Genomic DNA, 20,138 nt, shown 5'->3' with positions numbered 1-20,138 from the left:
ACTTTGCTACTCTTCTCCCTAACATATCTAAAGAAGCTTTTATTGTCCTTCTTTATATTTCTGGCCAGCTGGAGAGACTAGGTGATGTTTCGGGTTGAGACCCTTCTACAGACTGATGTCAGGGGAGGGGGCGGGACAGACATAGCATGTAGTCAGATACTGTAAGACTGGTGGACCAACTGGGATGGATGAGTGGATGGAGAGAAAGGGAGAGCAAGGGTTATTTTAAGTTAGAGAAGTCAATGTTCATACCGCTGGGGTGTAAGCTACCCAAGCAAAATATGAGGTGCTGTTCCTCCAAATTGCGCTGGGCCTCACTGACAATGGAGGAGGCCCAGGCCAGAAAGGTCAGATTGGGAATGGGAGGGGAAGTTAAAGTGCTGAGCAACCAGGAGATCAGGTAGGTTAAGGCAGACTCAGCAGAGGTGTTCAGCTAAACGATCGCCGAACCTGTGCTTTGTCTCACCGATGTACAGAGGTTGATCTTTGGAACAATGGATACAGTAGATGAAGTTGGAGGAGGTGCATGTGAACCTCTGCCTCACCTGGAAAGACATTCGGGGTCCTCGGATGGAGTCGAGAGGGGAGGTAAAGGGACAGGTGTTACATCTCTTGCAGTTGCAGGGTAGGGGGTGGTTTGGATGGCTAGCGATGAGTGAACCAAGGAGTTGTGGAGGGAGCGGTCTCCATGGAAGGCGGAAAGGTTTTTGGTTGGGAAATGTGAAACGTGGTGTGATCACATTTAAGGTGATGGAAATATTGGATGCGAAGGCTGGTGGGGTGAAAGGTCCAGGGGAACTGTCTACTTGTTCCATCTGGGGGAATGGAGAGCGAGAGCACAACTATGACACAGAGAAAATGTGTGTGAGTGATTCTTCGAGGACAGCAGGTGGGGACAACATGTGTAGAAAAACACAGGTATCTTGGATGTCGACAAATGGAAAGCCTCATGGGAGCAGATACGGCAGAGACTGAGATATTCTTGCAAGAGGCAAGGAAGTGCAGTCCAGATAACTGTAGGAGTCAGTAGGTTTGTAATATGTTGGACAACTGAATTTGACAGAGAAATGAGACTTGAAACCATTTTGCAAAACAGCCATTTCCCATTAAACCTATGAACTGAAAAAGTTAAATAAATTACTGTTGAGACCTTCAGATTACTTGACCTGTTTAGGTTAGTAACTGAGAGATCTGCAAAATATGCAGTAAATACATTAAACCCTCACTTTATTGGACCACTTCACAACGGAGTTTGGTTATTGCGGACCAGTGTTTCCACTTTGAAGGAAATAACCCGCTATTCGGGAATTTCTGGTTGTCTTCAGGTAATTTTAGGGAAATTGAATAATTTTGGGAAATTTTCGTATCCGGCCCGCGAAGGGGTGTAATGTAATACCCACAGCACTGCCGGTTTGGTGCTCAAAGTTTTAAACAGGGTGCTGTCAGTTTTAAGAGCTGCCGGCTCAGCGCTATGGGTTCTAAATATAGCGCTACCGGCTGCAGTGCTATGTCTGTAAACATAGCGCTATGGGCTTTAAACGTAGCGCTATGGGCTTTAAACGTAGCGCTATGGGCTTTAAACGTAGCGCTATGGGTCACAGGCTTTTCAGGAACATTCTCTATAACAATGAATTTTTGGAATTTTCTGTCTCAGTGGATGTTGAGCCTTTGATTATTTTTCAGGCAGTGGTAGAATTCTGGAAAAGGTGAAAAGTTACCAGTGGGCGGTAGGACTGCAGTTACATTGGGATTGGCCTTCATTTTACAGAACGGTGGGTGGGCTCAAGGGACCGAGAGGGAGAGAGAAGGGGTGGGGAGAGAGGGAGAGAGAGAGGGAGGAGGGAGGAAGAGAGGGAGATGGAGGTAGGGAGAGAGATGGAGGGAGAGCGAGAGAGGGAGGGAGGGTGAGAGGGTGTGAGGTGGAGAGGAGAGAGGGAGGGAGGGAGGGAGAGAAAAAAGGAAGAGAGAGAGAGAGAGAGAGAGAGAGAGAGAGAGAGAGAGAGAGAGAGGGAGAGCGAGAGAGAGGAGGGAGAGAGAGAGAGGGGGGGGGGGGGGGAGAGGGAAAGGGAGAGAGAGGGAGGGAAAGGGAAAGAGAGGGAGGGAAGGAGGGAGAGTGAGAGAGGGAGCGAGGCAGGGAGAGGGAGGGATGTAGAGAGGGAAAGAGGGAGGGAGGGAAAGGGGGAGGGAGGGAGGGAGAGAGAGAGGGAGGGAGGGAGGGGGAGCAGAGACTGGGACACATGAGAGCAGGTTGAAAAAACAAAGACAACAAAAGCTGTTGGAGACAACAAAGCTACGTTGCAGAACACTGTACAAGTGAATAACAGAAGCAGACAGATATGGTGTAGTTACATAGATCTGTTTTGCCTTGTTCTTCTTTGTGTTGTTAACGTGTGCCCGTGAAAAAAATAATAATAAAATAGCATGCAGGAAGCATTTTTGAACATTTGAGAAAATACCATCAAATTGTAGGTAATTTGAGATTCTATTGAAGGAAATATTTTGTTGAGGTGTGGAAGCACTGTAGTGGCCAGACCTACTGATGACTGCCTGAGCCTCTCCCGGTTGACTTATGGAATGCCATTGAACTGCACCGCTTCTGTCAAAATATGCATATTGACCCGCATAATTATGGGTTTCAACAACTAAGTTACAGAGAAAGGTTGAATAAGTTAGGTCTTTATTCTCTGGAGTGCAGAAGGTTAAGGGGGGACCTGATAGAGGTCTTTAAAATGATGAGAGGGATAGACAGAGTTGATGTGGACAAGCTTTTCCCTTTGAGAATAGGGAAGATTCAAACAAGAGGACATGACTTCAGAATTAAGGGACAGAAGTTTAGGGGTAATATGAGGGGGAACTTCTTTACGCAGAGAGTGGTAGCGGTGTGGAATGAGCTCCCAGTGGAAGTGGTGGAGGCAGGTTCATTGGTATCATTTAAAAATAAATTGGATAGTTATATGGATGAGAAGGGAATGGAGGGTTATGGTACGAGTGCAGGCAGGTGGGACTAAGGGGAAAAAAATTTGTTCGGCATGGACTTGTAGGGCCGAGATGGCCTGTTTCCGTGCTGTAATTGTTATATGGTTATATGGTTATAATTGGTCATGCGCAATCGGCAAAAACAGATACCATCCTCCCCCCACCCACTGGTTTGTTATATTGAATTGAATACATTTTATTAGCCAATTTTGTATACAAGAAATTTGCCTTGGTGCTTTGCTAGCAAGGATAACAACACGATATACAGTAGACAATTAAAAATAAAATATTATAATTTAAACATGCAAAGAATAAAATAATATACCAGAACAAAAGGAGGCTACAGACTTTTGGTTGTTGAGAAGAGCTACTGCTCATGGAAAAAAAGCTGTTTTCATGTAGGGCTGTGACAGCTTTGACAGTCTGGAGTCGCCTCCCAGAGGGAAGTGATTCAAAGAGTTTGTGACCAGGATGAGAGGGGTCAGAGATGATCTTACCCGCTCAATTCCTGGCCCTTGCATCGATGGGGGAAGGTTGTACTGTATTCACTGTACTTATTCACTGTACTTAGGTACATGTGACAATAATGTACCACTGAAGGCTGATCGAATGATGTGCTGCAGCCTCTGTATGTCATGCTTGGTGGCTGAGCCAAACCAGACCATAATGGAGAAGGTGAGGACAGACTCTAAGATGGCAGCATAAAACTGTGACCATCATTACCTGTGGCAGATTGTGTTTTCTCAGCTGTTGGGCCTTTTTGACCGTGGAGTCGAAGGTGGCCTTCCATTTAAGGTGCCTGGAGATGATGGTTCCAAGGAACTTAAATGACTCCACAGGTGTGACTGTGATGTTGTTGATGGTGAGTGGGAGGGAAGGGAGGGGGAGCTCTCCTAAAGTCTACAATCAATTCCACAGTCTTAAGCAGGCACGGAAATCACTAAAGTTAACCTATGGAGGGGACAGGGGGGACACAATTTCTTGGCGTCCGCGCGCGCATGCGCACGCTCAGACACACGCGAGGCTTCGGAGGCTCAATCCAGCGCTAAATGCAGCTCAACTCTGACTGTCTCGCCGAGTTAACCTACAGCCCTGCCAGGACTGATGGGACACCAGTGCTGATTCTCCCCGCTGGCTGTAAACCTGGGCCATATTTTCCCCAAGTCCAGGCAGGACTGTAGGTTAATCTGAAGAAGGGTTTCGGCCCTAAACGTTACCTATTTCCTTCGCTCCATAGATGCTGCTGGACCCGCTGAGTTTCTGAAGTTTTTTTGTGTACCCTGTAGGTTAACCTGGTGGGACAGGCAGAGTTGAGCTGGGTTTAGCGCTGCTTCTCTGCGCTGGCTGTGGGCACAGCTCCCGTCTGACTCCCGACGTCTCTGGCCACCCCCGAGTAGGGGGAGGGAGGGGGGCACTTGGGTGGGGATGGAACAGCCGGAGACCCGGCCGGGATCGATCCTGGCTGCGGACGAGGTGCAGGTCTGTGCTGAGAGTGTTTTGGCATGTTTCCCTCCTCCAATCACTGTGCTCTATCCTCAGTTCCACCCCCCCTACTTACGCCTCTGACTGACACCTCCCTCCTCCAATCATCGCGCTGAATCATCATGTCCCACCCCCATTGCCTGCTGACCGACGTTTCTCTTGTCCAATCGGTGCCCTAGATCAGCAGTCCCTCCCCCCACTCTCTCGAGTAAAGTGTAGATTTAACCGGGTTTTAAATTCCGGATTACAAAAAATGTGGGGGGGAAATCATCCCACACCTCTCAAAACAGGGGGCTGTCCCTCCTGGCCCCCCGGGATTTCCATCCCTGGTAAGAGCATTGAGCTACAGGTTGTTGCGATGGCACCCTTATATCAAGGATTCGCTGTAGTCAACTTGCATCGGATGAGATAGAAGCTGTTAACAGTTTTAAACATGGTCACACGCTTCCATGTTTAAAATGACACATATGGGCCTTGCAATTTATGGTGGGTTGGAGAGAATGCAATCATTTTAATTTTAATGTGGTCATTGAGGTCACTATCTAAATTGCTGAAACCAGCCCTGTTCTTAGGTCATGTGATTCCTGCAATTTGTTTTGCAATTGAAAATATTGGGATTGTCCATTAAAGGTTTGAAATTTATGGAATTGCAAATGGATTTCACCATAATTCCATGGGGAATTTTATGGAATGTCCAATGCATATCCAATGGAATGTCATGGTGGTGCAGCGGTAGAGTTGCTGTCTTACAGAGAATGCAGCGCTGAAGACCTAGGTTCGATCCCGACTATGGGTGCTGTCTGTAAGGAGTTTGTCCATTCTCCCCGTGACATGCGTGGGTTTTCTCCAAGATCTTCGGTTTCCTCCCACACTCCAAAGACGTACAGGTTTGTAGGTTGATTGGCTTGGTAAATGTAATAATTGTCCCTAGAGTGTGTAGGATAGTGTCAAAGTGCGGGGATCAATGTATCTCTAAACTAAACTAAGCTTAAAATATGTACACATGAAATATGGACATTTTTGAGAAATGTGTATGATCTGCATGATCAACACTTACAGATTTGTGGATGTATAAAGAATGCATTTATTTTAATGTTAATTTTAATACAAGTAATGGAACCTTCCCAACTATTCATCAAAACCGGCTCCTACATGGATGATTTAGTCAGCCACTCTTCCCACTTTAGTCGCTTATTTCAATACCAATGTGCAACAGAATTGTGACTGTGGTTCAGCACACAAGACCACATCTGCTGTACATTCTATATGGGCTGTAGCTCCTCTGTCAACTCCATTCAAAAACCATGATAGTCCTTTCAGGTGAGGCAGAGGTTCACCTACACCTCCTTCAACCTCATCTACTGTATCCAATGTTCCAGGTATGGACTCCTATATATCGAGGAGACCAAGCGCAGGTTCGGCGATTGTTTCACTGAACACCTCCGCTCAGTCTGTCGAGACCTGTGATCTCCCGGCTGCTAAACACTTTAACTCTCCCTCCCATTCTAACCTTTTTGTCCTGGGCCTTCTCCACTGTCAGAGAGGGGCCCAATGTAAATTGGAGGAAAAACGCCTCATATTTTGCTTGGGCAGCTTACAACTCAGAGGTATTAATATTGACTTCTCTAACTTGGTAACCCTTACATCCCCTCTCTTTCTATCTCTACCTCATCCTAGTTCTCTGACTAGTTTCACTGTCCTCCTGATTAAATTTTACTGATTGTATGCCTCGTTTTCACCTTCCCCTCAGCTAAATTCCACAACTTTCTTGAACATCGCCCCCTTTGATCACTCATTTTCACACCTTACACTTCCACATCTCTCTGTCTCCTTCTCCCCTCACTTTCAGTCTGGAGAAGGGTCTCGACCAGAAACATCACCCATTCCTTCGCTCCAGAGATGCTGCCTGGCTTGCTAAGTTATTCCAGCATTGTGTGTCTAACTTCGGTATAAACCAGCATCTGCTGTTCCTTCCTACACATTTTGTCCGCTGAACATTCATTCTGTGCAATTACTGACAAAGGACAATTGTCAAGGAGGAAAGACAAAGAAATATTTTAGATTGTCTACCTGGTCAAGAATTAATTTCTGGGCCGAGAGACAAGTATCCATCTTCTTCCACATGATAGCAGGTTTCACAATGCACATCGATTCCAATGTATTCAAGTCAGTCAACTGAAGGATACTCTGAGCAAGAAGCAGTTGTGCATTGGGTGAATTAAAGTGTCTTGAATTTAGTAGATCCACTATATTCTGTTTAGGAATAAAATACACAAAACAAAATGACTTCCACAAAGCAATTTCTACACAGGGCCGCATGTTGCCAGTTGATGCCCCTGGTACAGCAAGCAGGTCACTGCAATAGAATTGAATGTACAAATATAAATTCCAGCAGCAATTGACATTCAAACACAATGTTAGCACGAGCAGCACTAACCCAGCCAACATCACTTGCTGCAAATTGTGCTTACAATCATTGGAGTGGCCATAGCTGAGACTACAGTTAATGTCAGGGTTGAAATAATGGCACCTAATTAATCCTCTTTCTCATGCCCAATTTTATCCATATGCCACAATTTGTCCTAAGTTACGAACTCCAGATGGTATAAATACCCAGCCCTTAGTTCCCCACTGCTCCTTACCACAAATCCAGCCTTGCCTTTCTTATTTTAGTTAACCCAGACAATCTACCTGGCTAAATGTTGGAGGAAGCGTGATAAAAGAATGGTAATAATATGACATGCTCGTCTACCATTTCAGATAATGGCTGTGTTCATTATTTCCAAAGTCGCCTATACTCAGGTCTAGTCTGTAGAAGGGTCACAACCCAAAACGTCAACAATTCCTTTTCTCACGAAATACTGCCTGACCCGCTGAATTACTCCAGTACTTTGTGTCTATGTTCAATGGTAACAGAGTTGTCAGCCAATGGAGGGTGCTTTCGAAGCTTTAGGTCAACAGCAGAACTTAGCCATCAGTCAGAAAGTTCCATCTCAGATGTTTGAACACATAATCTGGGTTGATACTTAAATCAGACTGGGTGGCACGATGGCACAGCGGTAGAGTTGCTGCCTTACAGCACCAGAAACCCGGGTTTGATCCTGACTACGGGTTCAGTCTGTACGGAATTTGTACGTTCTCCCCATGACCTGCGTGGGTTTTCTCCGGGATCCCTGGTTTCATCCCACACTCCAAATACATACAGGTTTGTGGGCCTTTTGGCTTAGTATAATTGAAAATTGCCCTTACTGTGTGTAGGATAGTGTCAGTGTGCGGGGATCGCTGGTCGGCGCGGACTTGGTGGGCCGAAGGGTCAGTTTCCGCAATATATCGCTAAACTAAATTAAAATAAACAAGATCCCAGGACACCACATTAAAAGGAGCAGGATAATTCTGTCCAATACTGAGGTCAATGCTTAACAATTAACAACATCCCATTAACAGATGATTTGGCTATTATCTCATTGCTATTTGAGGACCCATTGTTGATGTTTGTGTGCATTTTTCATTGTTATACGTCATTGAGTCTTCACACATTGTGACCTATCCAAAGAAAACAAAGAATGAAAGCATGTGCCCATCCTATTTAAAATCACCAACATCATCTCAAATGAACAAACATTCAGCTTTAGTTTTAGTTTAGGAGACACACAACGTGGAATCAGTATCTTTGGCCCATGGAGTCTGTGTCGACCAGCAATCACCCCTACACGAGTTCTATCCTACACACTCGGAGCAATTTACCAAAGTGGATTGAACAACAGACCTGCACGTGTTTGGAATATGGGAGGAAACCGGAACATCCGGAGAAAACCCATGCGGTCACAGGGAGAACGTACAAACTCCATACAGACAGCACCCATAGTCAGGGTCTCTGGCGCTGTAAGGCAGCAACTCATCACCGCATGGTCATGCCGCATCTGAGTTTGTTACTAAATAATTTATGATCTTAACTTAAGCGCATGAAAGATGAAATTCCATGTGTTTAGAAAGTCTTTCAAGATTTAAAGTTAGAAAGTTAGAAAGTTTTTTCAAGCTTTAAATCTTTCAAGCTCACCTGTAAACGTGTCTTGATGCTATTGTTAATATTTCCCAGCCGGAAATCAAGTAGAGCTGCCTGCAGCATGAACTCAGTTTGTGCCTCGACATCACCATAGACCTTTGCTTCTTTTATCCCTTCTTCACAGATCGCAAAGGTATCCAGACTGCCCTCCACATCTTAAAAATTAAAAACATTCAGGTTTCCACAAGGTTACAAAATGTTTTTCTATCCTTTAATTCAATTTCCTCCCCTAAATTTCAGCACCATCAAGGACTCACTCCACCCTGGCCATGCTCTCATTTCACTATTGCATGGGAAAGGAAAGTATACGAGTCATAAAACCGTAACCTCCAGGTTCAGGAACAGTTTCTTCCCAACAACTATCAGGGAAGTCATGGTGGCTCAGCCAGTGGCGGACCTACATTTTTGGGGCCCTGAAGCTTGAACTGTTATGGGGGTCCCTTCGCAATCAGCAACAAGGTCTGGGTAACCACTGTTATCTTCTGCAATGGGGTTGATACACCACAGATCACCACACATCTATCTATCTATCTATCTATCTATCTATCTATCTATCTATCTATCTATCTATCTATCTATCTATCTATCTATCTATCTATCTATCTATCTATCTATCTATCTATCATATAAAAGTCTGTGGCTGCCGCCTGCCGTCCGTCCGGATGCCTGTCTGCCTTTTGATTCGCTGCTCCTTCCTATCAGCTTCCAACACACTTCAAAACAAAGTTGCAAGACAGGGACACTCTGAACTTTTCACCTCAATGGGATATCACAGAAAGTGCTTCAACAGGAGGGGGAGGGCCAATTGGTCTTGCAATTGGAACTGCTGCAGCAGGCAGGGGAGGTGAAATTGGAATTTTTTTTAATCCACTGCTGAGGGAGGCAGGGGAGTGCTGGAATCTTACATTTGGGAACGGGTTCAGTTCCGTTGGAGGAGACGGGTGCATGGTGGAATCTTGGGTTGGGGGATCACACCATTGGGGGAGCAGACCCAAAGGGTCTGCACTTGGTCTAGTTATTATATAAAAGTCTGTGGTGGCTGCCGGCTGCCATCCGTCCGTCCGGCTGCCGGCTGCCTTTCTTCCTTTTGATTCGTTTCCATCGTGTGATGTCACAATGCCCAATGTTCACAGATGTCCAATCGGACTTTCTTCCTTTGATTCCCTGCAACTCAGAAACCAGACGCAGAATGGCCGACATCTTTTCCATTTCGGTAGAGATTTCACTTTTCTTTCTAAGTATCCGCTCCTCATTACATTTCGTCATGTTTAAGTACACGTTTTTATCAATTCCTTCCCCCCCCCCCCCCCCCCCCCCCCCACCCCAATATTTCAAAAATAAACTGGCTTCTCACCCATAGAATCAGCACCAGCCCCAGCCCCTGGTGATCATTCCATCGTGTGATGTCACATTGCCCAATGTTCACATATGTCCAATCGGAATGGATCCATTTACATATGCCTTTGCAGGAGCCCCAGCCCATGGTGAACGTTCCATCGTGTGATGTCACAATGTCCAATGTTCAAAGGCATTGTTGCCATAGAGGGAGTACAGAGAAGGTTCACCAGACTGATTCCTGGGATGTCAGGACTTTCATATAAATAAAGACTGGATAGACTCGGCTTGTACTCGCAAGATTTTAGAAGATTGAGCGGGGATCTTATAGAAACTTACAAATTTCTTAAGGGGTTGGACAGGCTAGATGCAGGAAGATTGTTCCAGATGTTGGGGAAGTCCAGTACAAGGGGTCACAGTTTAAGGATAAGGGGTAAATCTTTTAGGACCGAGATGAGAAAAACATTTTTCACACAGAGAGTGGTGAATCTCTTTAATTCACTGGCACAGAAGGTAGTTGAGGCCAGTTCATTGGCTATATTTAAGAGGGAGTTAGATGTGGCCCTTGTGGCTAAAGGGATAAGAGGGTATGGAGAGAAGGCAGGTACAGGATACTGAGTTGGATGATCAGCCATGATCATATTGAATGGTGGGCAGGCTCAAAGGGCCGAATGGCCTACTCCTGCACTTAATTTCTATGTTTCTATGTTTCCCTCTCCTCACCCTGCTCCCTCTCCCATCCATCCCTCTCTCCCCCACCCCCTTTCCCTCTCTACCCCACCCCCTTCCCTCTCTCCGCCCGCCCCCCTTCCCCTCTGTCCCACCACTCCCCCTACCCCTCCCTCCCCCACTCTTCCACTTCTCTCCCCTTACCCCACCCCCTCTCCCTCCCCATCCCTCTCTCTCCCCTCCTTCTTCCCCTCTCTCCCCACCCCTTCCTCCTACCCCTCTGTTCCTCTTCCACCCCTCCCGCTACCCCTCTACCCCTCCCTCCCTCCCTCTTCCACCTCTCCACCCTCTTCCCCCTTCTCTCCTCCGCCTCTCCCTCCTCCTCTCCCCTCTCCCTCTCCCATCCCTCTCTCCCCCACCCCCTTCCCCTCTCCCCCCCACCCCCTTCCCCTCCCTCCGCCCCCGCCCCCCCCCCCCCCCCTATCCCTCTGTCCCTCTTCCATCACTCCCCCAACCCCTCTCCCCTTCTCTCCTCCGCCTCTCCCTCTCCTCACCCCTCTCCCTCTCCCATCCCTCTCTCCCCCACCCCTTCCCTCTCTACCCACCCCCCTTCCCCTCTCCCCCGCCCCCTCCCCCCCTATCCCTCTGTCCCTCTTCCATCACTCCTCCAACCCCTCTCCTCCTCCCTCCCCACTCTCCCCATCCCCCTCTCTCACCCCCTACCCCGCTCTCCTTTCTCTCCCAAATCGGTCCCGTTTCCTCCTCCTCCTCCTCTCCCCTCCCTCCACTCTTTTAACCCCCCGCCGCAAACGCCGTTGGGGAAACAGACCCAACGGGTCTGTACTTGGTCGAGTACATAACTAAAACTCTGATCTTGTTATCTTTCGGTTTGGCGGTCTTCTTATTTGTGCAAAAAAGGTTTGCCATAGCGTTACGATTTTTCGCCAGTTCATTCACCGTTCACATGTGCTGCGATTGCACCAAGTTTCGTTCCGATCGGTTGAATGTCGTAAAAGTTAGCGAGGTTTAAAAATCTTAAAAACAGCGCGTGCGCAGATCAATCTCTTCTCCTGCCAGTCAGCGCCGCGCGGATTAGTCTCTTCCCCTGTCACGGTCCGCCCCTTCCTGCGCTATCGCGTCTTTTCTGGAGCTGAAGGTTTCCAACCGGACTTTCGGAGGGTCCAGAAGCAGCCCAGCCCAGCGCGGGAGACCCAGCCCAGCCCCGAGTTGGATATGTTGCCGATGTCGACAAACAAAAAGCGGAGACTCTGATCCTTGCGGAGGAGAACGAGCAGCGACCAGCGCCCGCTGTGAGTCCCCATCGCACCGTCAATTCCAGCCACTATCCCTCTGCTGCCCCACGCTGGTTCCTCCCCCCTCCTCCATGATGCCCCTCTCTCCCCCATTGTTCTTCCCCCGTGTTTTCTCCAAGCTCACTCCCCCTTCGCCCACACACCCCCCCCCCCCCCACACCCCCCCTCTGCCCAAACCCCCCCCCCCCCTGCCCAACCCCCCCCCCCCCCCACACACCCCCACACACACACCACACACCACACCCCACCGGCCACACACCTGAGCCCCCACCACTTCCCCCCCCCACACACTACCCCTCCCAGACACACACACCCACCCCCCACACACAACCTCCCTTCCCCCACAACTCCCCCTCCCCCACAACTCCCCCCCCCCCAAAACTCCCCCCCCCCTACAACCCCCCCCCCCCACAACTCCCCCCCCCCCACAACTCCCCCAACTCCCCCCCCCCACAACTCCCCCTCCGCCACAACCCCCCCTCTGCCACAACCCCCCATTTGACACACCACACCCCCCCCCCCCCCCCCTACACCTCCCCGTCCACACACATCCCTCCTCCCCCCCCCCCCACACCCCCCTGCCACACACCCCAGTTCCCTCGCCCCCTCCCCTCCCATACATGAAGAGGAGGGGGAAGGAGTGCTCAGGGATGAGGGGAAATGAGCCGTGCCTGCACAGTTAGGGGCTATGGGCGAGTGGCAGAATATTGCGTTGGTGGAACCGTTGCGTTAGGGGGAACGGGTGAGTGGTGGAATATTGCGTTGAGGAATGTGTTGGGTGGCCAGGCCTCCCATTTGACTGGGACACAACGGGTCCCACTTCGTCTAGTTTTTCATAAAAAATGTCATTACTACATCTCAGATTTTGATTCAAATTACTGTACTGTATTATCTCACATGTCGAAGTCACTGGTGTGAATACAAATTTACTATGCCTTATAGTTTTTGAGTTATGGGGGGATGGATATTAGAGAAATATTACATACATGCATGATGCATCATAGAATGACAAAATAAAACGAAAAGCCACCAGTCAATATAATCTTTTATTTTAAACACCTATTAGAATACATACTAAATGAAGCACATTTTACAAAATACCCTTTTTTCTGTTTTTTCTAGCAACATATTCACATACAATTTTGTCATGAGAGCTTCCTTGCAATGTAACTTTCTAGAGACACTATGCATAAAGAATTCTTCAGTCATGGTAGACCAAAATTTGTTCTTTATGAAGGATAGCTTTGAAAAATGTGTTTCTGCTTCACAGCTTGTGATAGGCATTGTCAATTACAGCTTAAGCGCAGCAGTAATATTGGGGAACACTTCAGTTAGGTGTTGCTCACAAATAAGCTGAAGAACTTCTGCGCATTACATTTTAGATGACGTGTTTTATTCTGGGATTTCCTGAAGTGCAAATATTCTTTGAACTGATAACACTCGTTTACTAATTTGTGGTCAATATCATTTTTGTAATACAATATTATAAGTTTAATACTGTCCTCATCAATTTCAGAATTGTTCACCAATTCTGAGAGGAACCTTTTCGCAATCTGCTCATATCAGATTCAGATTCAGATTCAACTTTATTGTCATTGTCAGTGTACAGTACAGAGACAACGAAATGCAGTTTGCATCTCCCTAGAAGATCGACATAAATATGAGCAATAAATAAATCTATTTACATGCATGCAGTACGGTGGGAGGAGTGTCCGGGGGGGGGGGTGATTGGAAATCACCGAGGTACAGTGTTGAGTAGTGTAACAGCCGCAGGGAAGAAGCTGTTCCTGGACCTGCTGGACGTGCAACGGAGAGACCTGTAGCGCCTCCCGGATGGTAGGAGGGTAAACAGTCTGTGGTTGGGGTGAGAGCAGTCCTTGGCGATGCTGAGCGCCCTTCGCAGACAACGCTTGCTTTGGACACTCAATGGAGTGGCGAATCTCTGGAACTCTCTGCCACAGAGGGTAGTTGAGGCCAGTTCATTGGCTATATTTAAGAGGGAGTTAGATGTGGCCCTTGTGGCTAAAGGGATCAGAGGGTGTGGAGAGAAGGCAGGTACGGGATACTGAGTTGGATGATCAGCCATGATCATATTGAATGGCGCTGCAGGCTCGAAGGGCCGAATGGCCTACTCCTGCACCTAATTTCTATGTTTCTATGGAGGCGAGCGAGGAACCGGTGATGTGTTGGGCAGTTTTCACCACCCTCTGCAGTGCTTTCCGGTCGGAGGCAGAGCAGTTTCCAATCCATACTGTGATACAGTTGGTAAGGATGCTCTCGATGGTGCAGCGGTAGAAGTTCACCAGAATCTGAGGAGACAGATGGACCTTGCATGGTCAATCCTCTTGCGTAACTGGATTATCAAGCAGTCATAGAGTTGATAGAGAGCTTCTATCCTAAATTTGCCAGCTCCTCTCAAAGATGCAATACCACTTGTTCCATCTGAAAATGTCCTTGTAACAATGCGTTTGGAAGCATCAGCATAACTTGAGGTGATATCTTCACACAAACCATTTGCTTCTGATTCATAGTGTGCAATCCTATCAGCTGAATTTTCTCTGAGTTCTTTAACAAACGAAAGTAAAGATGATAGCAGAAGATAAACTTCAAATTTCCATCACTGGTTATGCTTAAGCTCTTCAGAGAAAAATCTTCAGAGAAAAATCTAGATTGCCCTGCGTGTTTAAAATCCCCCCATCTTCATGGAGATCCAGAAAAGAAAACATACAGCTCCTGCAAAATGCCCAAATAGTCAACAACTTTTAGGTCTACTTTCTGAGAAAGGGATTTTTTCAAGATTTACTAGACCAAGTGGGACCCGTTGGGTACTGTCACAAGGGAGGCCTGGTTCCCCAATGCAATCCGTTCCCCAACACAAAATTCCACCATTCACCCATAGCCGACAACTGTGCAGGGGCTGCTCATTTCACCTTGTGCAACCTCCCTCATTTGTAAACTTAAAAGAAAAATTATTTGCACTTGCTCGCTAGCAGAATTCAATGTATTGTGACTTTAAAAAAATGCATTTGCACTTGCTACGGTAAGCAGGACTCAGTGTACTTGGATAGCAACAATGTTGCAAGCAGGACTACAATCCCATTGTGATGTTACAACTGTAAGCACAGGGAAAAAGCAGTTTTTTTCCCCAGTCTCTTCAGATTTTTGAACATTTTTGATTAATAACTCGATAAATAATGCATGCATTTTTAGATAAGGCGAATTTTGACCACGGGATAAATCTCTACCGGGATATGTAAACATTTTACCGTTACAACGTCGTTTTTTCGAGAAGATGTGATCGCACACAAGCAGATAAATACATAAACACACATCCAAGATCAGAGTTTTATAGTTATAAGGATAATAAATAAGCTAAATAAGCTAAACTAGGTTAAGTTCAAGCTAGCCTACACTAGGCTAGACCAAGTTAGGCAAGGCTAGGCCACCAAAACTCATAGGCAAAAGTAATGTAACACAATTTTACCATTATTTGAACACTTTTCATAATAAACATAATAAAATAGGACGTACATGGTAAATGGTAGGGAATTGAAGAATACAGTTGAACAGAGGGATCTGGGTATAACCGTGCATAGTTCCTTGAAGGTGGAATCTCATATAGATAGGGTGGTAAAGAAAGCTTTTGGTATGCTAGCCTTTATAAATCAGAGCATTGAGTATAGAAGCTGGGATGTAATGTTAAAATTGTACAAGGAATTGGTGAGGCCAAATCTGGAGTATGGTGTACAATTTTGGTCGCCAAATTATAGGAAGGATGTCAACAAAATAGAGAGAGTACAGAGGAGATTTACTAGAATGTTGCCTGGGTTTCAGCAACTAAGTTACAGAGAAAGGTTGAATAAGTTAGGTCTTTATTCTCTGGAGCGCAGAAGGTTAAGGGGGGACCTGATAGAGGTCTTTAAAATGATGAGAGGGATAGACAGAGTTGATGTGGACAAGCTTTTCCCTTTGAGAATAGGGAAGATTCAAACAAGAGGACATGACTTCAGAATTAAGGGACAGAAGTTTAGGGGTAATATGAGGGGGAACTTCTTTACGCAGAGAGTGGTGGCGGTGTGGAATGAGCTCCCAGTGGAAGTGGTGGAGGCAGGTTCATTGGTATCATTTAAAAATAAATTGGATAGGCATATGGATGAGAAGGGAATGGAGGGTTATGGTACGAGTGCAGGCAGGTGGGACTAAGGGGAAAAAAAATTTGTTCGGCATGGACTTGTAGGGCCGAGATGGCCTGTTACCGTGCTGTAATTGTTATATGGTTATATGGTTAACATCTGTAATTTAACACAAATTCCCCATTTTATTACTTTTTCATACGTAATATAGTCTTAGCCTAGGCTATGCGGTCATAGCCTACCTTCCATTCACCTCTTCATAAAACCAATAGGCTTAGGTTAATCTAACACTATTTCACCTTTATCACTTACCTTACTTTTCTAAATATAACATTTATTTTTGTGAAGGGGTAATTAAAATATTGTATTCTTATGAACACTTTAATGAAAAGATCGTTGTCACGAGTGAAGTCACGAATTGATAATCGTGTGATTTCATGTTAACATTGTGATTGCCTTTTCAACAACTCCCCTTTTTTGTTACGACATGTCATCTACTGTTTGTATCTACCAAAGAAGATCTTTTTATTACCTTTTAATTTTTACTGTTTTCTAATTATACCTATTTTAATTTTAATGTATGTATTTTAATTTTACCTGTGGGTGAAATTATTATTATTTATTATAATAGTATTATATGTTTAGTATATTTTAAGGATTTATAAGATTATTGTGTAAATAAAAAGTTACCGAAATGTTGTCCTTTACAATGACCGCAATTTTTTCGATTACGGCTAGCCTAAGATAAATAATTTTAATTAAAGTTTTAATTTCCATCATAAATGTTAGTGTTTTAAATGATTTATAATTATTTTATATTAAATATATTTAGAATGAAACATCCTTAATTATTTAAAAAAAAAACTCTTCTCATACAGTAGACCCAAAAAGTTTAAGCATTGTGGACTAAAATCGCTTCTGGGACTCCTCCAGTTTCCTTTGGGTGCTCCAGTTTTCTCCCACTATCCAAAGATGTGCAAGTTTGTAGTTTAACTGTAGGTTAATTGGCTTCTGTAAAAATTGTACCAAATGTGGAGGATAGAACAAATATAGGGGGTGATCACTGGTTGGTGCAGACACAGTGGGCCAAAGGGCATGTTTCCACACTGTACCTCGAAGCTAAACTAAACTACTGAACACTACAAATACCAACTAAAATTCGAATGGTGAACTGTTTTGGTTTCACTGGGACTTTGGGCTTTGTTTTGTTTTGCACTATTATTTTACTACAATTGTTGAATTTTTCTTGTTTGTTTTATTACTAAGTTATCTATTGATATTTGCAGACCTATTATACTGCTGCACCTCAGAATTTCATTGCTCCGTTTCAGTATAATATGACAATTAAACACTCTTGACTTTTGCTTTTGTTTTAGAACTCTGAATAAGGTCACTCTGGCCAAACATCTCCTTTTTCTTGGTTTTATGCAAGGTAGAGTAAAGGGCCTGTTCCACTTACGCAATTTTTTTCGGCGACGGCCGATACCCGTCATAGTCGCTGCAGGTCGCCGAAAATTTTCAACATGTTGAAAATCCAGCGGCGACCAGAGAAAGGTACGACTTTTTGGGCGACTACTCACGACCATACAGGCGTCACCCCGTGACATGTCACAGTCTCCTCAACCAACCAGACTAGCCTTGTGGGAAAAGAAACGCAGTGAAAGCAACCACCACGTAAAGATGCCAATCCCAACTAATGAACAGCTGCCACCTGGTCACAGGTGTGACTGGGAGACATGGAAGTCACTCAATAGGCTTCGTACCAGGATGGGCTGTTGTAAGACCAATATGAGCAAATGGGGCTATGCAGATGCAGCAGACACAGAATGTGAATGCGGAACATTTATACAATCCATGCCACACCTACTAAAATGCCCACTTCTTGGTGAACAATGCTGCCTGGAAGATCTAGCGGTGGCTGTCCACTGTGCAAGAGGCTGGCCGAACATTTGAAACATAGATGATGGACATGAAAGAAGACAAGTACCTTGTATAATAATGGATTGTCAAAGTTTCCTCAAGTGGCTAGAAAGTCCTTTCAAAAACAGTGAAGCTAGTCTATTGCAATGGATTGGTGGACATTGAAAGTTAAAAACGACTGTAAAAACTGCTATAAATTCTCATTAGCGCCTGGCCAAAAGCTAATAGGACGAGTCTTGCCAATTGCAAATCAGGTGGCTCTATAAAATTAAGAATATCCCAACAAACAAAATTGGCAATTTAAATTTCAGTTTGCCCCTTACTCACAGAGGGATGGTGTTTCTCTTGCTTTTACCAAGGTGAACTATTGAGCAATACATGGATGAAATCAACTTTGCAACTGAAGGCTGACTCGATAATCGTAGATGCTATTAAGAATTTAATGTCCAGAACCAATGGACCCCAGTAACGATGCAACTGAATCTCTGAAGTAGGATACTGAACTGGTTTGCCAGACATTTACATGCTAAGTAAAATATGCATGAAACATAGCTGAAATATCAAGAAACTGGGCAATTAGAATATGAAAGCAAAATACCTTCCTTTAGTCCCACGCCATATATCTGAGCAGTCAGGGCAGTCACTAGAGCCAAACGACACTTCAGCCACAGTCCCATATGCAAACGCTGGCGTGCTTCCACATTATACGTTTCCTGGTGGAAGTTTATATTCATAGGATCCCCACGTAGCTGAGGGGAAACATTTTCTATTATAATTTTATTTTTGACAAAATGAAAAAGCTTTTTACATTTATTTTAATCTAAACATGATGGATTGTCAAAGTATCCCCAAGTGCGCCACGGGGTAGCCGAGGTCAGAGCCCCTGCAGGTCAGAGCCCACGACCAGTGAAGGCCGGAGTCCCCGTGGGGTGGAGCCCGTGGCCGAGGTGGAGCCCACGTGCCGAGAGTCAATGGAGCTATGCGACTGGGGTCTGCGTCAGCGCCACGCAGGCGTCCGGAGAGAACCTGGCAGTGATAGTGAAGAGGTCGGTGCGGCAGTCGATGGGGGGCGCTGGCCGACGGACGAGGACAGACACATGGAAGTGAGAATGCCTCTGTCGAGGGAAGAAACAAAGGAGGACATGCGTGGGGGAGGAGGAGAACATAGAAACACTGTGCAGTCAAGCACCCATAGTCAGGATCGAACCCAGGTCTCTGGCGCTGTAAGGCAGTAGCCTACTGCTACGCCACCCGTCTATGATTCTATGACTCCAAGCCCAGTCCTCTTCCAAGGACAGACAAATGGTGCTATAAAATGTTTGGATGAAGCAATGTTGCGAAGTGCTCTAGAGAGTTCTTCTGGAAAAGCATAGGAATGATGAGATATGGGCCATGTGAAAGTAGATGAGATTGGTTTATTTTGGCATTATGTTCGGCACAGACATTGTGGGCCGAAAGGCCTGTTCCTGAGCTGAATGTTCTATGCTCTATGATGCTTATTTCTGTACTAATAAACAAACCTGGCGCAAAACTGTGCAACCAACTCTGTCCATTCACTGTCACGCAAGTAGCAAACAATGCAATAAGTCATGAACCAAATGTGAATTAAAAGCATCCCCACCAGGATTTCAATGTTTTTATTCCTTATTGATATCATCGCACATTTTTGATAAGGTTGCTAATATGAAGCAGTCGAATGCACATTTTAATAGTAAGATTAAACGAGAACTTACCAGTTTGAAGTTTGATCTGTATTTTATGAGGAGTTACGATGAGGGATTACGTGAAGAAGCCCGCTCAGGGCGCAGGCGCGGCATGCTTCCAAGCAGCGGTGTGGAATCACAGACAGACACAAGTATTTGAAGTAACATAGTAAAGAAAAAAGAGACATCAATTTATCAGTTTGATCCATATAATGAGGGTGGGAGCGGAGGGCACATAATCCCTCATCGTAACTCCTCATAAAATACAGATCAAACTTCAAACTGGTAAGTTCTCGTTTAATCTTACTATTTTACTTCGGAGTCACGTGAGTGACTTCGTGAAGATTTCAAAGCTCTGTGATTTCAAACCGTGTAACAGTTTTACTCACTCACTGCCGAAAGCTCTTGAGGAAGGAAGTGTTATTGTAATTAACCAATGAATCTGTTTTCAAAACAAAACGGTATTTATTAACAATAACAAAAACAAAATAGCTCCCCTGGGCTTTAAATTAAATATTTGCAGCTTCTAATATTCTCGCTGCAA

General features: G+C 45.4%; 1 protein-coding gene across 1 annotated transcript in view; it reads right to left on the bottom strand.

Annotated features, from left to right (window-relative positions):
* The window catches only part of LOC129707615 (cilia- and flagella-associated protein 54-like), a 166,081-nt gene that overhangs the window by 123,360 nt on the left and 22,583 nt on the right, over positions 1 to 20,138 (bottom strand). Inside the window, exons 4-6 of the mRNA XM_055652742.1 lie at positions 18,490 to 18,640; positions 8,516 to 8,676; positions 6,529 to 6,711 (exon numbers count right to left, since the gene is read on the bottom strand). Of these exons, the coding sequence (XP_055508717.1) occupies positions 6,529 to 6,711; positions 8,516 to 8,676; positions 18,490 to 18,640 (495 nt within the window). The remainder of the gene's footprint in view (positions 1 to 6,528; positions 6,712 to 8,515; positions 8,677 to 18,489; positions 18,641 to 20,138) is intronic.

The sequence above is a fragment of the Leucoraja erinacea genome, chromosome 22 (assembly GCF_028641065.1).
Source record: "Leucoraja erinacea ecotype New England chromosome 22, Leri_hhj_1, whole genome shotgun sequence".
In the NCBI taxonomy this organism is placed as follows: Eukaryota; Metazoa; Chordata; class Chondrichthyes; order Rajiformes; family Rajidae; genus Leucoraja; species Leucoraja erinaceus.
Note: the sequence above shows the minus strand (reverse complement) of the source record. Positions and strands in the feature narration are given on the sequence as shown.